At 37.5% G+C, this 19,973-nt stretch overlaps 1 protein-coding gene across 3 annotated transcripts in view; it reads right to left on the reverse strand.

The window, feature by feature from the left end:
* The window catches only part of LOC121407164 (pirin-like), an 84,361-nt gene that overhangs the window by 37,360 nt on the left and 27,028 nt on the right, over positions 1-19,973 (reverse strand). For 2 of the 3 annotated variants that reach the window (XM_041598115.1, XM_041598123.1), the window contains exon 7: positions 17,182-17,264. In XM_041598115.1, the coding sequence (XP_041454049.1) occupies positions 17,182-17,264 (83 nt within the window). Of the gene's footprint in view, positions 1-7,234; positions 7,796-17,181; positions 17,265-19,973 lie in introns of those variants that run through there. The other variant, XM_041598129.1, reaches the window with a different exon arrangement.

Here is a 19,973-nt window from a genome sequence, read left to right on the forward strand (position 1 = left end):
TTGTTGATTGTAACTTTATAGTACATACATTTCCTCCATCTGTTTTGTTAATTGGACAAAAAGCTCCCCTTGTATGTTGAAGAAGAGCTTTTTGCAGTGCTCCTCTACCGCTCTCCTTAAAAGATCTAGGAGAGCAATTTATTGCTCCCCTCATAATTATAAAACTGAGTCCCTGGTTATGACTTTTGTCTTGCAATCAACTGACTCCTCGTTACAAAATGTCTTGTCATATATATATGCTTTTTTAAAGAATGTCTGTAAAAGTTATGGTAAAGGGTCATTTAACGAGTAAATTGGGGAATCTCATAACTGTTCCCAACATTCTATTCTTACAAAAACATATTGACCATTAATTTTTTTCCACTTCTTCCTTCATGTTTTTATATCCCCATCCCCCCAAAAAAGGTATATACATGTACATATAAGCAGTTATTTCATTATGTTCGGGGTCAAGACAAAAATAAAATGACATGCAAATTTGCAACAAAAACAACAAAAGTCCTCTAAAACACAGATATTTCATATCATCCAAACCATAATAGTGTTAGGAGATACACCATCATATAATTTGGTAAAAAAAGGCATACAGTTATTAACATTTCAGGGTAATTTCGTCAAATAGTTTTTATCATCAATTTTTTTTTTATTCATTGCTATTATCATTATCATACATGTATATGCATTTGTAGAAATAGAAGTACTTATTTTCCCATGCAAGTCAGACTCTGTTTTCTCCTTCCAAAGAAAGACCTTTGGACAAAGTCCTGTTTTGACTGTGAGTCAAGGGAACAAAAACAAAAACTAGTCACCTTTCAGACAAGTCAACCACCTTTGATCTTGGTCCGACCAGGAGTTGAGTTTATGTTGGGTTTTTTTAGGAGGAAAGAACGTTTCAAAAATGCACATTGCAAATGTAGTACAAAACATAATCCAAGATGTGTAAATGCTCTCCCATTGTGACTTGAGAGAAAGAGAAGCCCATTTCCAAAACAAACACTGCATATTGTTGTTAACTATTCATGTTTCAAAACGTGAATTCTACCATACAATGATCAGTCCTGAACACACCCATGATTCATTCCAGTTCACCAAAGTCATTGTTATCCATAAAAGGTGGCGCGATTAGAGTTTGGAGAAAGGAGTGAAAATTGGCACTATCAATTGCTAATTTGAATGACTTCAAATACCATGAAAATTGTTCTGAGAATCTCAAAGAATGCCGCAATCATCGCCAAAAAAATCATTTTAATACTATTCAAAAATTCATAAAATCTTAAGTGTTTGCCACTTGTCTTTTGTCAATGTTCATAGTTGTGTTTATTTAAAGTTGAAAGAAAATACATTAGCAATCAGGGATGCCAGTTGGAATTGATCAGAGGGCCTGAAAATCACCTAGAGTACTATATTTTGTACTCAAAAATGCTAAAACTATGGCCTGAAATAAATTGCTAGAGCCTGAATTCAGGCTTTTACCTGAAAACTGGCATCCCTAAGCAATGCAAACACTGATTGAAAATCTACTTAAATACCATGCACTTTTTTTGTTATTTGTATCAAATTAATGAATAATATAAAAAGAATAATCCTTTAAGAACATCTCAGTGAGGTCAAAATGTGACGAAATTAATAGTACATCATTTTCACATTTTTGTCAACCAGAAGTCTGCCAAACTTGTCAAGCAATTTTTCATTCCATTTTCATTTAGTCATTTCCACTTGAAGATAAAAAGCATTTCATACATGTACATATACATATGCAATCAAAACAAACAAGATAATAATACAAATATCTATGGATGGATGGATGGATAGAAAGCACATAAATGGCTTGTTGGAAATGATTCTCACAAACATACAAAATAAAAATGGGATTAAACTAAATATACATTAAAATGGAAATATGATTTATACAAAATATATAAACAAACTAAGAAATACAGCAAACTAGAAAATATATTTTATGAATAATACAATACAAGCCTTTCCAACACTCAAGAATCAAGACAATTTTGAAAATGTTGACCAGTTCTATAGATTGGACTGAATCCAATATACATTTTTCATGTAGACATGCAGGATTCATTCCTATATTTTTTTTTGCAAGAGATGTTCAAGAGATCTGATGGTTATCAGCAGGTTATGGGAATCGCTTCTTTCCTGCTAGTCTTTTCTCTGGAGAAAAATGGAGACCAACCCCTTCCAGCTCCCGATGCTTTCATTTTTCACAACTTTCTTGGTTTGCTTCATTCCGTTTCTTTTACTTCAAGTATCTATTTTCATATCTGTTTAGTTCTGTGCAATGTCCTCCATTTGTTTCACAATTCAGTATGTCTTCAAATATACATCATTCTTCACAGTAAAAGCGCTGTTTAAATTTTTCATTCAATGCTGTTTACCATATACTGCACTGTATGTCTGGTTTTTCTTCCTCTTTCCTTTCGAGGCCTTTATCAATTTCAAACTCTAAGCTTAAGATGGAGGTCTCCCACATTTCAAAATGTATTATGTCTATATATGTATATATATACTTGTTTTAATAGTTAAAAAATTATATATTTCAATTAGATTGTTAGAATGTATTTATGCATATGTTATTCATTATGTCATTTGCTTATTGTTATGTCATGCTGAGAAAAAATGATTACACTTGTACATACTTTTGTTATTGGAATGTAGAAATAAATAAAATCAAATCAAATATGAAACAGTAGTTATTTAAGTGTTTAAAATCTGGAAAAAAACAATTAAGTTTAATTTTTTATATTTACATCTAAATAAATTAAGCATGGTTATTAAAAAAATGTTACACAACTATTGTCAAGTTCATATATTAACAGCGATAAAATATTGATCAGCATTTTTACTGTGTTCCATTTTTCTTCTGATGCCTTCTGCCTTTATCCTGGCTTTCATCCTTCTCATTTCGCCCTTTATATTTCTTTCTTCCTTACCTTTTTATGCAGATTCTTTTCTCTGCCTTTATTCTTTCTTTAAAAAAAAAATGAATTGTAACCTACCATGTATGCTGCTTTCTTTCTTCCATCAATACCTTCATAATGTTGTTCTTTAATTGTTCTTTTCCTCTTTTTTCCCCACCTTCTCTCTTTCCCTCCATCCTCCATTCCCTCACCAAGTCATTCTTGGTCACCGACAGAGAATGCATCTATGCTCCATATTGTCCCCTCTCCTTCCCTCTTTCCTCTTCTCTCCTTTGCTCCATCCTCTTCTCTCCTTCCCTCCACCTTCCATTCCCTCACCAAGACCCCTGTTACATCTGAAAGTTTCCTACCCGAGACCCGACCGAGTCCACTTGCAACCTTGACTGGATTATTGGTGGATTAGCTTCGCGAACGGACCGAGTCCGAAATGTGGTCTGTTTACATCACAGTGTTCATTCCCTCCCCTATCGCCCTATCTGTACTGTTTCGAGCGGCATCCGATTGCTGACACCTTTAAAAGGCGCTCTCGATCTAGGCTCCGAATAATTCGCGTGCGCTAATTGAAGTTACCCGAGATTCTGAAAGAATGCTGATGATCCCAGCAGTCGTTGAAGATATGATCGACTTGAAAAGGATACGTTTAAAATGCTTCTTTTCACTCAAATCAAAGACTTTATCAATCACAATTCACATGTCGCATGCCGCAAAAACATTCGAAGAACGACGGGGCTGGGGAGGGGATAGCGCGCGCTATGACGTAATTTGACAGCTGGCGAACGGACCGAGATAGGTTCGAAAGCTTGTGTGCGTTTACATCTACGAATCGGTGGACCGGGGCCGGCCCGATACCTACCCGAGACTACCTCTGGATGTGGTCTCGGGTAGGTTCGCTAAAAGGTGGCCCGAGGTAGGTTTGGGATGTTTACATCTGATTTCTTTCCGACCCGAGGTAGGCCCCGGGCCGGCCCGAGGTAGGGAATCTCTCAGATGTAACAGGGGCCCAAGTCATTCTTGGTCACCGACAGAAAATGCTCAATCTTGTCCCCTCTCCTTTTCCTCTCCTCACCATCCCTCCATCCTCTTCTCTCCTTCCCTCCACCTTCCATTCCCTCACCAAGTCATTCTTGGTCACCGACAGAAAATTCTCCATCTTGTCCCCTCTCCTTTCCCTTTCCTCTCCTCACCATCCCTCCATCCTCTTCTCTCCTTCCCTCCACCTTCCATTCCCTCACCAAGTCATTCTTGGTCACTGACAGAAAATTCTCCATCTTGTCCCCTCTCCTTTCCCTTTCCTCTCCTCACCATCCCTCCATCCTCTTCTCCTCCGCCTTCCATTCCCTCACCAAGTCATTCTTGGTCACTGACAGAGAATGCTCCATCTTGTCCCCTCTCCTTTCCCTTTCCTCTCCTCACCATCCCTCCATCCTCCACCCCTTACCCAATCGACAGAAAATGCTCCATCTTGTCCCCTCTCCTTTTCCTCTCCTCACCATCCCTCCATCCTCTTCTCTCCTTCCCTCCACCTTCCATTCCCTCCACCTTCCATTCCCTCACCAAGTCATTCTTGGTCACCGACAGAAAATTCTCCATCTTGTCCCCTCTCCTTTCCCTTTCCTCTCCTCACCATCCCTCCATCCTCTTCTCTCCTTCCCTCCACCTTCCCTCTCACCAAGTCATTCTTGGTCATTGACAGAGAATGCTCCATCTTGTCCCCTCTCCTTTCCCTTTCCTCTCCTCAACATCCCTCCATCCTCCACCCCTTACCCAATCGACAGAAAATGCTCCATCTTGTCCCCTCTCCTTTCCCTTTCCTCTCCTCACCATCCCTCCATCCTCTTCTCTCCTTCCCTCCACCTTCCATTCCCTCCACCTTCCATTCCCTCACCAAGTCATTCTTGGTCACCGACAGAAAATTCTCCATCTTGTCCCCTCTCCTTTCCCTTTCCTCTCCTCACCATCCCTCCATCCTCTTCTCTCCTTCCCTCCACCTTCCATTCCCTCACCAAGTCATTCTTGGTCACTGACAGAAAATTCTCCATCTTGTCCCCTCTCCTTTCCCTTTCCTCTCCTCACCATCCCTCCATCCTCTTCTCCTCCGCCTTCCATTCCCTCACCAAGTCATTCTTGGTCACTGACAGAAAATTCTCCATCTTGTCCCCTCTCCTTTCCCTTTCCTCTCCTCACCATCCCTCCATCCTCTTCTCCTCCGCCTTCCATTCCCTCACCAAGTCATTCTTGGTCACTGACAGAGAATGCTCCATCTTGTCCCCTCTCCTTTCCCTTTCCTCTCCTCACCTTCCCTCCATCCTCCATTCCCTTACCATGTCATTCTAAGTCACTTAAACAGAGAATACACCAATGCTCCATCTAGTCCCTTCTCTCTTTCCTCTATCTCCTTTCATCTCTCTCCTTCTCACCTTCCCTCACCCTCCATTCCCTCACCAAGCCATTCTGGCCTTTCTGGGTGACTGACCAAGAATGCATCAATTTTTCATCTAGTCCCCTCTCCTCCCTTTCTTCTTTCATTAGCTCCACCCGTTCTTCCCTCTCTCCTCTTCTCACCTTCCCTCCATTGTCCATTCCCTAACAATAGGTGGTTTCAGACCGCCTCGAAGTTTGTCAGTTCCAGGTATTTTCTGATTAGGAAATTTACCCCGATCAGAAAATACCAGGAAATATTGGCAATGTGAAAGCAAATTACGCATAATCTCCCAGAAAGAAATTACTCTCTAAATAGTAGGTACTTGTCAAAATTACAAGAACTTTTGCGAAGATTTTTTCAAGGTCGCAGGTATTTTGGTAATGTGAAAGCAATTTACAGGAACTTTCAGCCCAGCGTGTAGTTGGGCGCGGGAGCCGTGGGTGGCTGCTGAGCTAGTGATTTTGAATCTCGCGCCTTGCCTGATTATCAGACCATACTGCGCATGCTCATAATTTCAGGAACTTATCCCGAAGGTTATGTTTCGGGGCAGTGTGAATGCAGGAATAATTAATGTGTATTTTTTAGCTTGAAATTTTTTTCGTAATTTAACGGGGATTCTTATGATTGAGGCGGTTTGAAATCACCTAAAGTCATTCTTGGTCACTGACAGAGAATGCACCAATTCTTCAAGTAGTCCCCTCTCCTTTCCTCCACCCCTTCTTCCCTCTCTCCTTTTCTAATATTCCCTCCATCCTCTATTCCCTCACCAAGTAATTCTCGGTCACTGAGAGAGAATACACCAATTCTTCAACTCGTCCCCTCTCTTTCCCCCACACTCCACCCCTTCTTTCCTCCATCCTCTTCTTACATTCTATGCATCCTCCATTCCCTTTGTCTTAGTCACTGACAGATAATACACCAATTCTCCATCTAGTCCCCTCTTCTTCCCTCTCCCCTCTTCTCACCTTCCCTCCATCCCCCATTCCCTAACCAAGTCATTCTGGGTCAATGACAGAGAATGCACCAATTCTCCATCTAGACCCCTCTCCATCGTTCCCTCTCTGGTAGATATTATTCCATGTAATTGTATAATTATGGGGGTCACATCCAAGGTCAACCAGTCAAACCCCCCTCAGAACCGGACACAATTCTTTCTAATTCTGACTTCTACCAAATTACTTGTTTTGCCTGTCTATCATGACAGAAATGCAAGGCAAAGTAAAACAAATATAATACAAAAAGGTTGAATATCAGAAAAATGCAAGAACTGCCATTTCCCAAATCAATCTGAAATATTTCAGTTTTACAGAATGTTGTACTTTCTTGAAACTGATATATGCACAGAACACACAAAATTAGACATTAACTTTATTACATTAACAAAGAGAATTTTAAAAGAAATTTCTGAGCAGTAAACTGGTGATCCATCGGCCACGATCATGCCAGCTGCAAAGTAGAATTTACGCATATCTAATACCCTTTTCATAAACCTATCCTCCAATTAGCCGCCTAAGAGTAATGCGGATAATTCAATAAAAATTGCGTTCATAAACTCTGAAAATAAGCCGCATTATTTTTACGAGCGCCCGTCCTGAAAAAGGCGGATAATCGCCATGACAACTGGACACGCCCCCTCCGATGCTGTTGTGTTGGCCTTGTGACCGCACCATGGCAATTATCCACATTATTTGGAAATGCGTTCATAAACTCAAAATCTTATCCCGATGCCGCTATTATGCGGATAATAGCAGCATCAGAGTAATGCGGATAACTCTTGTCCTCCTCCAATTTTACGACCAAATTATGCTGCTATTAGCCGCCTAATTCATTTTAATTGGGTTTATGAAAGGGGTATTAGTATGTGCATTTTTTTCCTAAAGATTTGTCTGAAAATGCAGGGCAACAAAATCAAATGTCCCTTTTTATACTGTAATACGAGAGATCAATTTCTGGTGGAATGGATGTTTGTTCCACATCCATTGACATCACCAATGCCAGTAGCACAAAGGTTTGTGAATGATTACAGATATGACGGAATGATTATGATTGGTTGCTATTAGTACTTTGGAAACAAATCCTTGTAATACAGACCCCAAGACATTGTCGAAAGTCCAAACATATCCAGTTTTACAAGTCTTTCACACTCTCAGATTAAATGTGCATTATATTTGGGCCAAAAATTAATTCATGAAAGTTACCAAAGTATGCTAAAGAACCGGGATAGGAGAGAAGAGTAAGTTCTCAACATGGGAGAGAAAGTCTCCTGCCAACACCCCCCCCCCTCTTTGCTTCTCTTTCAAGTTACCGGTCAACTTCAAAAGATTGCAATTCCAAGGTTTGTGATGGCACTATACAGTTTCAGAGTTGGCGGGGCAGTCTCCAACAAACTTCTTGCCCGACTGTTCACGCTGCCTCCAGGGCTTCGTCGCAGACTCTGAGCCGTGGAAAGAATAGTGCAAATTATGTATATTAGTGTCATGAGCCAAATGGTCAGTGATTTCTTTCACCGACATCTGTTACAAACTACTAAAATCCCTGCTTCTGATTGGCCGAGGGTAGATTTGTCCGGGTGATTCATTGACAAGATGCTCAATGAAACACTCCCCTTGTGTTGCGCAGATCATCAACGTTTACTCATTTACCATTGCATCAATGTGACCCCATTCACACTAGCTGGAAGAATTTCATGAACAGTGATTGTTAGAATTCTTTCATGTTTATGAAATAGCTAAAGAAGATTAGTGATACATGTATTTAGGTAGGCCATATCCTTTGAACATTGTACTTTTAATAAAGTTTCATACAAATTGGGTGGGGTACAGCATTTTGAATTTTAAATGTATTATTTATGTACAATTTTCCACCCTAACCCAATAAAATGTCATAAATATCACGCCAAAATCCCCAAATTTACATATACTTTTTATGACAGGATTTCTCCCTTTTGTTTACTATTAAATTTTTGAGTGATAATACTTACTAAATGTAATCCAATCTGAACAGGAAATCCCCACCCCTCTCATTCTCTCTGTATACATCTTACTCTCGGTGGTTTCTGACCGCCTCGAAGTTCGTCAGTTCCGGGTATTTTCTGATCGGGAAATTTACCCCGATCAGAAAATACCAGTTAATATTAGCAATGTGAAAGCATATTACGGTAACTTTTAGCCCAGCGTGTTGTTGGGCGCGGGCGCCTTGGGTGGCTGCTGAGCTAGTGATTTTGAATCTAGTGCCTCGCTTGCTTATCAGACCATACTGAGCACGCTCATAACTTCAGGAACTCACACCGAAGGATATGATTCGGGGCGGTGTGAATGCAGGAATAATTAATGGGTATTTTTTAGCCAAAAAGTTCTTGTAATTTAATAGGGATTCTTGTGATCGAGGCGGTTTGAAACCACCTTATTTTCTCTCCCCGAAGAAAGAGGAATGACGGAGGAAATGTACATATTTGCCACAGATTAACCCCGTCCAAATCTACCTCCCATAATCTACTCATTTTGACATCACCCTCATCCATTCCACGCATCTTTCTGCGGCCACACACCTCTCCCGGCAACCCGATCACCTTCCTCCCCTCCACCAAGAGAGGGAGAGGCTTTGGCAGAATTGCCTCGTAATTGCCTCAAATTGAATGCGGGCTTACTCCGTAATGACAAGTCGGATCGAAATGGCAGCAAATGGAAGAGAAATTTTCAAATAAACCTGCCATGTTCCTGCACTTCTTTGGGTTGACCTCTGACCCCTGAACAGATTAAGAAGATCAGTCTAGCCAAATTGATACACTTTCATGTTCGGTGCATTCATACCCAATCCAATCACAAAAAATATTCTTGAAAAAAAGGCCTCACCAAAATGCCTTTAAAGGACAAGTCCACTCCAACAAAAAGTTTATTTGAAAAAAAGGAGAAAAATCCAACAAGAAAAACACTGAAAATTTTATTAAAATCGGTTATAAAATAAGAAAGTTATGACATTTGAAAGTTTCGTTTAATTTCACAAAACAGTTATATGCACATCCTAGTCGATATGAAAATTGGCAGACTGATGACGTCACCCACACACTATTTCTTTTGTATTTTATTACATGAAATATGAAATATTCTAATTTCTCCTCCTTGTCAAGTGAAACTAAATTTTATTTCTCCCTGAACATGTGGAATTACTATTATTATAATAGTTTATGGTTAAAATAAGTTGGTCCTTATTGTCAAATCTGTAAAAATTGAAACATTGTATTATTCAAACAATAAAAAACAAAAGAAATAGAGAGTGATGGACATCATTGACTCTCTCATTTGCATATCACCGAGTTGTTCATATCACCGTTTTGTGAAAAATAAACGAAACTTTAAAATGTCATAACTTTCTTATTTTACATCCGATTTTGATGCAATTTTCAGTGTTATTTTTGGTTGATTTTTCTCTTTTCATTCAAATCAAATTTTTTGCTGGGGCAGACCTGATCTTTAATACAATTTGCACATTCATATTTGCCAAAAAAAAGAACTACTTCCTGTAGTTATCAGCACACAACAAAGACTCTTGCATTCCTATGGGTCACCAAAGGATGCTAATTCTTTCTTGTCTCACACTGCTAGCCCCCACAACCTAGGTTGAATCAATGTAAATTATGAAAAAGTACCCTTTTTGCACATATGTTCATTAAGGGAAATCTTAGTAATTGGCCTCTACATTGGTAAAATATCAGGTACTTTTGTAATCAAGTTGGCGTGAAAGTACCTGTTGACATTCATGTTCTTACAATCATCAAGCATCACTAGATGCATCAAATCCCATCAAGAAAATTTAAGTGATCGAGACATGCAATGTACATCAACCTTCCCTTCTCCATCCGTCACCTATCTACAAATCTCCACAGATTTTGTTCTCAACTTTAACATGTTCGTGACATATTTCTGCAAGTCTCTGCAAAGAATTATCATGTCAATGGAAGTGATGTTGTGGTACATCAAGTCAACAAGCCAAGGCTCCTCTTTGCATCTGTCTTCTACATTGTATTTCTCTAGGTGTGTTCATTCTCACAAGTGGTTGTGTCCTTACAAATTTTCAGAGAAACTCTGATCTAGAACATATACCGGAAATATGCTGAAAAGCATATCAACAAAAAACTTCATTATGGAAGGCGAATGGGCATAGCCTAAAGCACTTATGAATCTTACAGATTGTTGGGTACCTCAAGTCTTTGGCTATGAGACTGGCACTTTCTGGAGCCTGTAAAAAATATGGCATTTCAAACAATACTTGTATGTAGTCCCATGGAAATGATGTGTCAATGTGATTTTACAATGTCTATTTCAAACTGCTCATCTTCGGAAATATAGAAGCTCCTTGGTATAAACGCCTCCTGGGTATGTGTATAAACGCACTCCCAGACAGCCCTTGTCAAAGGGCATAGGGTTTGTCACACTTACCTGGGCTGTACATATGGTACTGGTTAAACTTGGCTATGTGTCTATCTCTCACATATACCCCCTGTGGCGGTCAGAATTAGTGCTGAGGACAAGAAGGGCGTTGATGCACACACCTTCCTACTGCCTTAACACCCTTTCAGCTCTACAAGGATTATCTTGATATTATTTTGAACAGAATGGAATGCAGAAAAGTCCAGATTTGGAATTCATGTATGTTTCAAATCAAATAAGTATTTATCATGAATTCATCTTTTATGTTTACTGTAACATATATAGAGATATGCTCAATGTTTTATTGACCTTTTTTTTGACATTGTTTAACACAGACTTACGGAAACATGTATAATATATTGTATCTTTAAATAAAAGTTCGGAAATGTCTTATGATACAGGACCAATGAAGCATTTCTTCATCAATGTATAGGCCTACACGTAAATACGATGACAAAGACAAAAGTCAAGAAAAAAATGACATATTCATCAATATCAATCAATTGAAGCACAAATGGATCACTTCAGGAAGACAGTAATAAATGTAGCATTATTGCTTATTGAGCTGATCAGCAAAGTTTAATTTTTTAAATAATCAACAAATCACACACATACTTTGCAAAGCAAAGTACATGTATGTGTTTTATCAATAAAACTTTTAGAAACTAAATGAAAGTCTTCGTAAAGATTGTAATCAGCTTTTAATAGTAAATGAAAATCCAGTGACAAATGTAAAACAAGGGTAGAGTAGGGACAGAATCCATCTGTATGCCTGCGCAAAACCATCGTTCATGGACTACCTGCACACGTGCATTCCATAACATCTGAGAGAAAAATCACTCATTCCTCGTTCACTTTCATAAATAAAAAAAAGGGTTAAAAGGACAAAAGAGAGAAAAACGGTCTTTCGAAGAAATGACTGGAAAAGGTGGGTTCAGAATCCCTGATACATTCCAGACATTACGGATTGATGTACTGATCATAATCAACATTAGGATGGCAGGAAACGTGGGGGTATCTAATGCAATAGAGGGCCAGGAGGAAAACAATCTCCTAAAAATACTACATTTGTTGACGTCAAACCAGCCAGCCTGTATAAGTAGATACACAGTGAAAACACTTCTAACTTCCCCCCCCCCACGTGTAAAAGAGTACTGACCTGCATTAAAGGTACACCCTAGAATGCTTTAAAGGCAGAATATACACAGTAAAAATGTTGTATAATGTTGTATAACATTTTTATACAACGCTGTTTAAAATATGAACCTTGTTTCAACAGTTTAAACAACTGTTTAAAATCTTAAACAACATAGTTTATTTTTTAATATTTGGATCTCAATAAAGCATGGTCGTTTAAACTATCAAAACTGTCAAACAACTACTTACCTGTAGAGAGGTATCGTTTACAACTTCACATACTCAACTCAATGAGGGTAATGAACACACAACATTTCTAATTCGATTTTCACATAATGGCCTATTGTTCCTGGGTCAAACTACACAGTACAGTGGTCAATGGAGGAGTGTCTTGTAATCAGAGTAAGAGTCTGCTATGATGAAAAACTGAATGCACTTCAGTTGTACCAGGTTTTGATGTTTGCAAACTCATTTGTGATTAATCTTGTTCTGACAAGTCATCTGATCTGACGACTTTTCTTGATTTGATTGGCTGAGAAGCACCGTTCCTATGGTAACTGTCAGATTAGACAGGACTTGTCAGAGAAAACGTCAGACAAGTCCTGTCATGAAATGCAGGGCAGGTGTTACTGTTAATAGAATATTGCTTTAATATCAACAAACCTAGACCCTGTTCTCATAACCCTCCTTAAACTAGTTTACTAGAAACTAGTTTAATATGTAATGAGAACAGTTGAAGCGCTCTTGGAAGCAATCTTCCAAGCCGGTTCGAAAAACCACCTCGCGATGTAGTTTACAAGAACGCTTTGCCTTGTTAAACCAGTTTAATAGTGTGAGGGCACAACCGTTCTTCTGGAAGGGATCTTCGCAAAAGTTGTTTGTAGAAAGCCTAAGCTGCAGTTTCAAATTTCGCACAAAACTCTCAAAGCGCACCCATAGCAACAAGGTTGCTTTCCGTGAAGCAGTTTTGAAAACAGCTTTTGGGTGATCAAATGGGAATGCTAGCAAAGCGATCTTCCAAATTGGTTTCCTGAACTGGTCTCCACTATTAGTTTTTTAGGATTGTAATGAGAATGTTGTCCTGACCAGTCAGTGTTGGACCAACCTCTGAACATAGCCATGTTAAGCAAGACATGGGGTGCATCCCTCCCCCACAACCTAATGGGAGTATCAGTAATAAAGATAGCCATCCACCCACTGTGTGAGTGTGTGCACAGATATAGAAACTGATTTCCACCAGAGGAACATTCAATCAAGTTTCGACTTCTTCGCCAAGTTTCACTTTCACATGTAAAAATACATGATTTGCTTGCCGAGTCTCCCTTGGAGAGAAAAAAATCAAACTTCTAAAGGTGCTCCAAACTGTACATGAAAGGTCAAAGACAAAATAGGGGGGGGGGATACAATGACAGCAAACACACACATGAATGAGACCTTAAATTGGAAAAGAACTGCTTTTAACTTAACAGTGCCATGGGACTTTGCTAGTCTGCTGTACAAACCCTTCACTCGAGTTCAGGGTCTGAATTGCAGCCTACTCATGCCTTGTGTACTGAAGGCCCTATGTGCTAGTTTTTGCGTGGAGACACACTAGTTGATCAAAGTTTCAATCAGGGTCTGTGCCTGTAGACTAGGACTTTCCTGGGTTAAAGAGCCTCCCAAAGACATGCCAAGCTTTCAATTGACTGCATTATTTCTGAGAAGTTATACTACACAAAAGTCAAAGCTAGAATATTACAACATGTACATATTCAAAGGACGAAAAACACCAGGAAAGTGAGCCCAGGGCCTTAATTTCAATATTTTTAAGGCAAGGCCACTGTTCTAAAGGGCACATTTTTACTTGTATATTACATCCTAATGGAAACAATTAAAAAAGGAACACAAAATACCCCTGGTCGCTAAAAGGAGCATTGAGGCAAATTAATAAAGAAATCAATGGCCAAGTGTACATGTAGTCTTGAAATACTTAAAGCACTGAGCCCCCTTGTTTCACATTAAACATATGGGTTAGAGACATAGCACGGGGCCTTGTCTTTCAAAGAATTACGATTGATCCAATCAATCTCAACTGTATGGAAATTCATCCATACCATGATTTTTTCTATTCATAGTTGTGGTTGATTGGTTTAATCACAAATCTTTATAAGATGGGGGCCCAGGTCTGTAAAAAATTATAGTCCAGTGAGATTTTCTTATTCCCATTCCCTACCAATCTTCCTTCAGTTTAGATTTTTTTTGTATAGTTCTATTGATATTTTGTGGGAGAATTACATTATATACACTTTTCATGATTATAATGATATAATCGCTAGAGGGTATTCATTTGTCTCGCAATCTACTATGGTAGATGTGATCACTCTCGCAAAAAGTGTTCACTGGCTTTCTAGGAAATTCGTGAAATTCGGAAACCGATCACACAACGGATCAGTGCCCACCTATTGTTCTCACGTTCGTGCCTACGGTCCTGGAGATTAGTATAAATAGAGTACGTTATCAGATAATTTTCGTCACTTGATAAAGAGTTGCAGCGGCACTCGAAAGCTCGTGAACTTGTAAGCTAGTGAACATTTTTTGCGAGTGATCACAAATTTCCTAGAAAGCCAGTGAACACTTTTTGCGAGAGTGATCACAAATTTCCTTGTTGACCATAGTAGATTGCGAGACAAATGAACCTATTTAGTATAATGATATAATCATCGGCATCTCTATACTTTACAATGATTATCATTTTTATTTTGCACAAGCTACTTTCAAATTTCCAGATCAACATTTCCTGGAACATTTCTGGTTATTGGGGTGGTTGAGTTGCTTTGCTATGACATTTCACCTTTTTCTGTTCTCTAGAATTCTACTTCTACCCTCATTCTTTCATTTCTTATTCATTTATTGTTTAATATTTATATGGACATTTGGAAAATTGAAAATATTTTTTCCCAATACTTTGTCAGTTGTGAGGAAAGAATTATAAGTCTTTTCTTTTTTATTATATCCAATTATACAAAATGATTGACTGATTACGATCAATCCGGTCACATTCACTAAAAAACTTACAGACCAAGCTTTGTTTCAAATATCCTCCCATTTTATGTATGGAGAAAAAAATAAATTTATCTGGTTAAAATTGCAAAATTTATAATTGAATCAAATACAAGGCAGAAGCTTTCATAAGGATTTAAAAGAATATCTTGATTCGAATTATAATTTGCTTAATCACTAAAAAATAAATATATTTATTTTTTTATAATCAAATCGAGGTTGTCCCCTATCAAACTAAATTTTGTTCAGTGACCTTTGGCAAAATTAATGAGCCTGACATTTTACATTCAACCACCAGACCAAGACTTTGTGTTCGGGAAGTGCCAAGTTTGTCAAACTCGTGTTCGGTTCGGTGTTTTGGCAATAAAGCACTCTGACGAATTGAAATAGTGATCAAAGCATTCAGGGGATTTCCCAAAGCAAGAGACAGGCAAAAAGAAAGTTCAACCAAAATCAAAAGTTCTTAAATCTTGAATACTTGTTCATGGCAGGAAAATGTGTGGCATATTTCCATAATCAGGAAATAATTTAATTACCTGAATGGGATGACAACATAAACCCAACGTCCTATCACAATGAGAATACCTTTAAAACATTTATTATGATCTTTATATATATTTCCTCTCTTAAACACGCCTTGAAGGTTATCAATACAAATTAGTCACCTATGTTAATTATGGTTCATTCTTTTGTAACATAATACCATCATTTTGAGAGCTGTAATATAATTGATCATTTCATATTTTAACTTTATATTTGTTATCGTTATTATCATAAAATGTAGTATCATAATTTATGACCATTTAAAGTCTCTTTCAAAATAAGTGGTTTTTAATGAAATGTCAGTCTTTTCTCAGACATCTTTAGCTTTCAATATTATATAAACAGTGTACAATCTATTGTACAATATACTGGATTATTATTCATACAGACAATTTTAGAGCCCAAATACAAGTGTTATTTTGTTGATGCACTCGACCCACTTAAAAAGTTTGTTGAACTCGCCTAATATTTTTTTCCGAGGTGACACAATATTGAAAATATTGGACGACTAGAAGGGGAATCCCCAAAGTTTGTATGGGGTCCTAAAGCTGCGCGGGTCCTAAAGCTATGCACCACTCATCACGCGCGCATGCAGTTTTCAATGGCAAATGCGCACTCTGTGTGTCGAACTGTGACTGCAGAGTGATGAACAATTCCTATTAAATTTTTTCTACAGAGGCTGCAGTAAATCTCTAAATGCAGAGAAAACCAACAACTGTTAGGAAGTTTGGAGTTATATTCGCTTTAATTTCATTTTATCCTATAATAATTTGAATATATTTTAGAAATTGAGGCACAGGAAATACTATTTTTTTGCATGATAAATCGAGTGCGCAGCTTTAGGACCCCTTCTACATCGGGCGGCGAAATCAAGAGGTGTTCGAAAAACACGACTGGATTTTCGTGTTAGTGAGTTTTGTGATAGTTGGTTAATGATCTTTAGAAAGGTTTGCCACAAATTAGTGAAATATAATTTGTTGAAATATTAAAATTGGGACAGTTTTTATTGTTTGAAAACAAAGTGCGTAGCTTTAGGTCCCCCATCATACAGCAGAGTCAGAGTCTCAGGGCGGGAGGGTAAGTTTTAAATTATTTGTTAAAATTCTCTGTATGAATAATAATCATAATACTGGATGTCCCATTGTTTGGTCAATACAAGGAAATATAGGACTCGCTTTGCAAAGCTCGTCCAATATTTCCTTGTATTAACCTCAAGGCCATCCAATATTATATAATTATATGTACAACCATGGAGCTTTAGCTTCACGGTACAACAAATATAATATTATCCCAAGTGCAGGTTTATTTCACCGAACCGAAGGCCAAGGTGAAATAGCCCTGCATGAGGGATGTTATATTACACCCTTTCTCCACTCCCTGGGGAGCACTCCATCAAGAGTTCCAAGACCTGATTGCTAAGCATAAACACAAGGTTTCCTGTGCTACTGGGTACCTATTTAGCACCTGGGTAGAGAGTTGCAAATTGTGGATTGATGCCTTGCCGAATGACTCATTGGGATTCAAACACATGACCCTCTACCGGTAATCCAAGGTGTCATTCAGAACCGCTATACTTCAATACTTCCATGAAAAATGAATTAACTTATAATGCAGTTTTTACAATAACAAACAAGTTTTTTATGCTTGTTCAATTGAGAGAAATATAAATACAAACCTTGTTACTTGCTTCCACTGATGGTCCATCACTCAATACAAGAATTTGACTTTTAACTCCTTCCTTTACATTTTCATCTGAACCTGTTGTAACAAACAACAAATGATACTACATGTACAATAAGAAGTAAATCCTCAGCTGAAAACGTGTACAGTTCAATGAAAGAACATGATGAAAATTATTACCGGTACATATATCTACTAAAAATATAATACACAAGTATCTCATACAATCTACATGTCAACAATTTAGTATCAATATGCATATTAAGAACAACTTAAGTCCATGATATTTATTTCAAGTAAATCAAGAAAAACTGAATGACTATTGTGTCCAATGAAGCTTGTGATGATTTTTTTTTTAATTATTTATTTTGAAAACATTTGGATCAAATTTTGGGAAATAAAATACACACAAGAAGATGGGCTATGTACAAAGCAACAATCTTGGATCATTAACTAATTTCAGCCAAGAGATGGATTTCGGTCGTTCTTATATTATGGTCAAATTTGAAGAAGCAATTATATAATAATCATTTGCTTCTTCAAAATCACTCATGAACAATACAATTAATAATAATTTTTAAAAATTGAAGAGGGAAGCCATGTCATGTTCTGGAAAATCGAATTTAAGGTTAATATCAATTAAAATACATCATTGGCTACAGTATACACGATAAAACCAACAGCTTATTTTCCATATATCCTGTCAATGCACACACCCCAAATTATCCATCAAATTATGAAACCATAACCCATGTCTAATTAATCCTGAAAGAGCAGCAACGTCTACCCCTGTTCAGACAACAAAAAAATCTGGTAGGCTATACATATGATAACTATTTTTTGGTAGTGTGAATGTTGCACATCACGTTGCAATAAAATGTATGCATTGTAGGAAGCCAATGCCTAATCTTTACATTTGATTATTAAGATTGATTCCAACATATGATTGATTATAATTTGAAAAAAAAAACATTAAGATAAATCTTACAGTTGTGGTTAAATTGATCAAATGAAAACAATCTATTAAAGAAGGGACCACAAAGTAGATCATGGTCCTGTTCACACTATAAGTTTAGCTGTATTTTGTTCATGATGCAGTCCCAATCTTACATTCATTTCTACTACATGCATACCATACATGACAGTGTACGTGAAAGAGTTTCATATATTTATATTTCAATATTTTCCAGTCTAAACAGGCTTCTCAGACGAAAACATGTGGCACATGGAATTGACATTAAGGTTAAATATGGCCCAATTCTCGTTATACAGGCTGACAAAAATGAACTAATCAATTTATACAAGATAAAAATAGGCGATAGAGTGTCAGTAGCGATGTTAATTTCCAGGAATACCGTTATGCTATTAGGCAGCTATGTTAGACTAACACCATCATCCCATGTCAATCATGTCTATATTGAGAAGATGCAGATGAAATACCATTTATCTTATGGATGTAAATGAAAAAGCATAACAACCTCTGATGTATCATGCACTGCTTTAGGAAGTTGCAAATCATTCATAAACATTATTCCACTTTTAAAGTCAATAGAGAAGATGAAGATGAAAGATAGCTTGATCGTTTGAGGAAAGTAAATATATTTACATGTATATATTTATATATCCACCTTGTTAGGTGAGCTCCTATATTACCTCTGTTAAACAGGGCCCCGTCTTAAAAAGAGTTGATTGATCCAATCAACCACAACTATGGAAAGCCAGCAAGTGGGAACGCTAGCAAAGCGATCTTCCAAACTGGTTTCCTGAACCAGTTTCCAGTAAGCACGTTTTAGAAAGCGAAATGAGAACGTAGTCATAGTTAAGGTTGATTGGATCAATCATACCTCTTTGTAAGACAGGGTCCTGGTCTACAATGGGATTTGAACTCCAGGCCCTCGTGTTTCACTGTCTGAAGATTAATTCACTGGGCCATAATGCTCCATGACATAAATCAAATTGTCAATCCTACATGTATCTTACACTTTGATGAGGTGTAAGATGTGTTGAGGTTCAATTGAAGTTCACCAGATATTGCACTGAAGACCATTTGTATGAATGAACTAAGACAGAGGTAATATTAACTTATGAATTCATTTATTTATTTCATTTCTAGGCAAAAGACAACAAGAATATGTACAAGAGGAAGAAATTGCCACCAACTAGTGCCTGAGGATGACTGAAAGAAAAACTAGTTTCTGTTATGAAGCTCTCCTCACTAGTTGGGGTTTACAAATATACAAAAATAAAATCGGTATAAAATGGCAATGTTTAAATGCATTTCTTACTAAAACAAAGAATATACACAGTGTTTTATTCAATGTGCAATTATAATGTCCAACTTGCTTAAACTGAAGGAAATAGTGTTTTGAAAATACAATTTTTTGTAATGGAGGGTTCATTGGGCTAAAATTTAAGATTCAGCACACTTTCGGCTTCTGAGGACCCATCTGACAGCCACTCCTGTGGTCTGTTTCATAAAGACTTGTCATAATAACAGATTTCTATGACAAATTTACTATCAGCCAATCAAATCATATGATTTCTGTAGCTTAAAAAGGTTATTGCCAAATTTGTTACATGTATGATAACAAGTTTTATGAAACAAGCCCCAGGTCTGCTGCTAACAACAGAGGGCACTATTCTTCAGAAAATTGATAAGATTGCAGGAAAATTACACAATGTGCCAAACAAATTATCTGCAAGATTTATTAAAGAGAGTTTACTAGTGTATTACAGATGAGTAAAATTACCTACATGTACTCAAGCATCAACTCATTTCAGGCAGCC

This window comes from Lytechinus variegatus, chromosome 1 (assembly GCF_018143015.1).
Source record: "Lytechinus variegatus isolate NC3 chromosome 1, Lvar_3.0, whole genome shotgun sequence".
Taxonomy (NCBI): Eukaryota; Metazoa; Echinodermata; class Echinoidea; order Temnopleuroida; family Toxopneustidae; genus Lytechinus; species Lytechinus variegatus.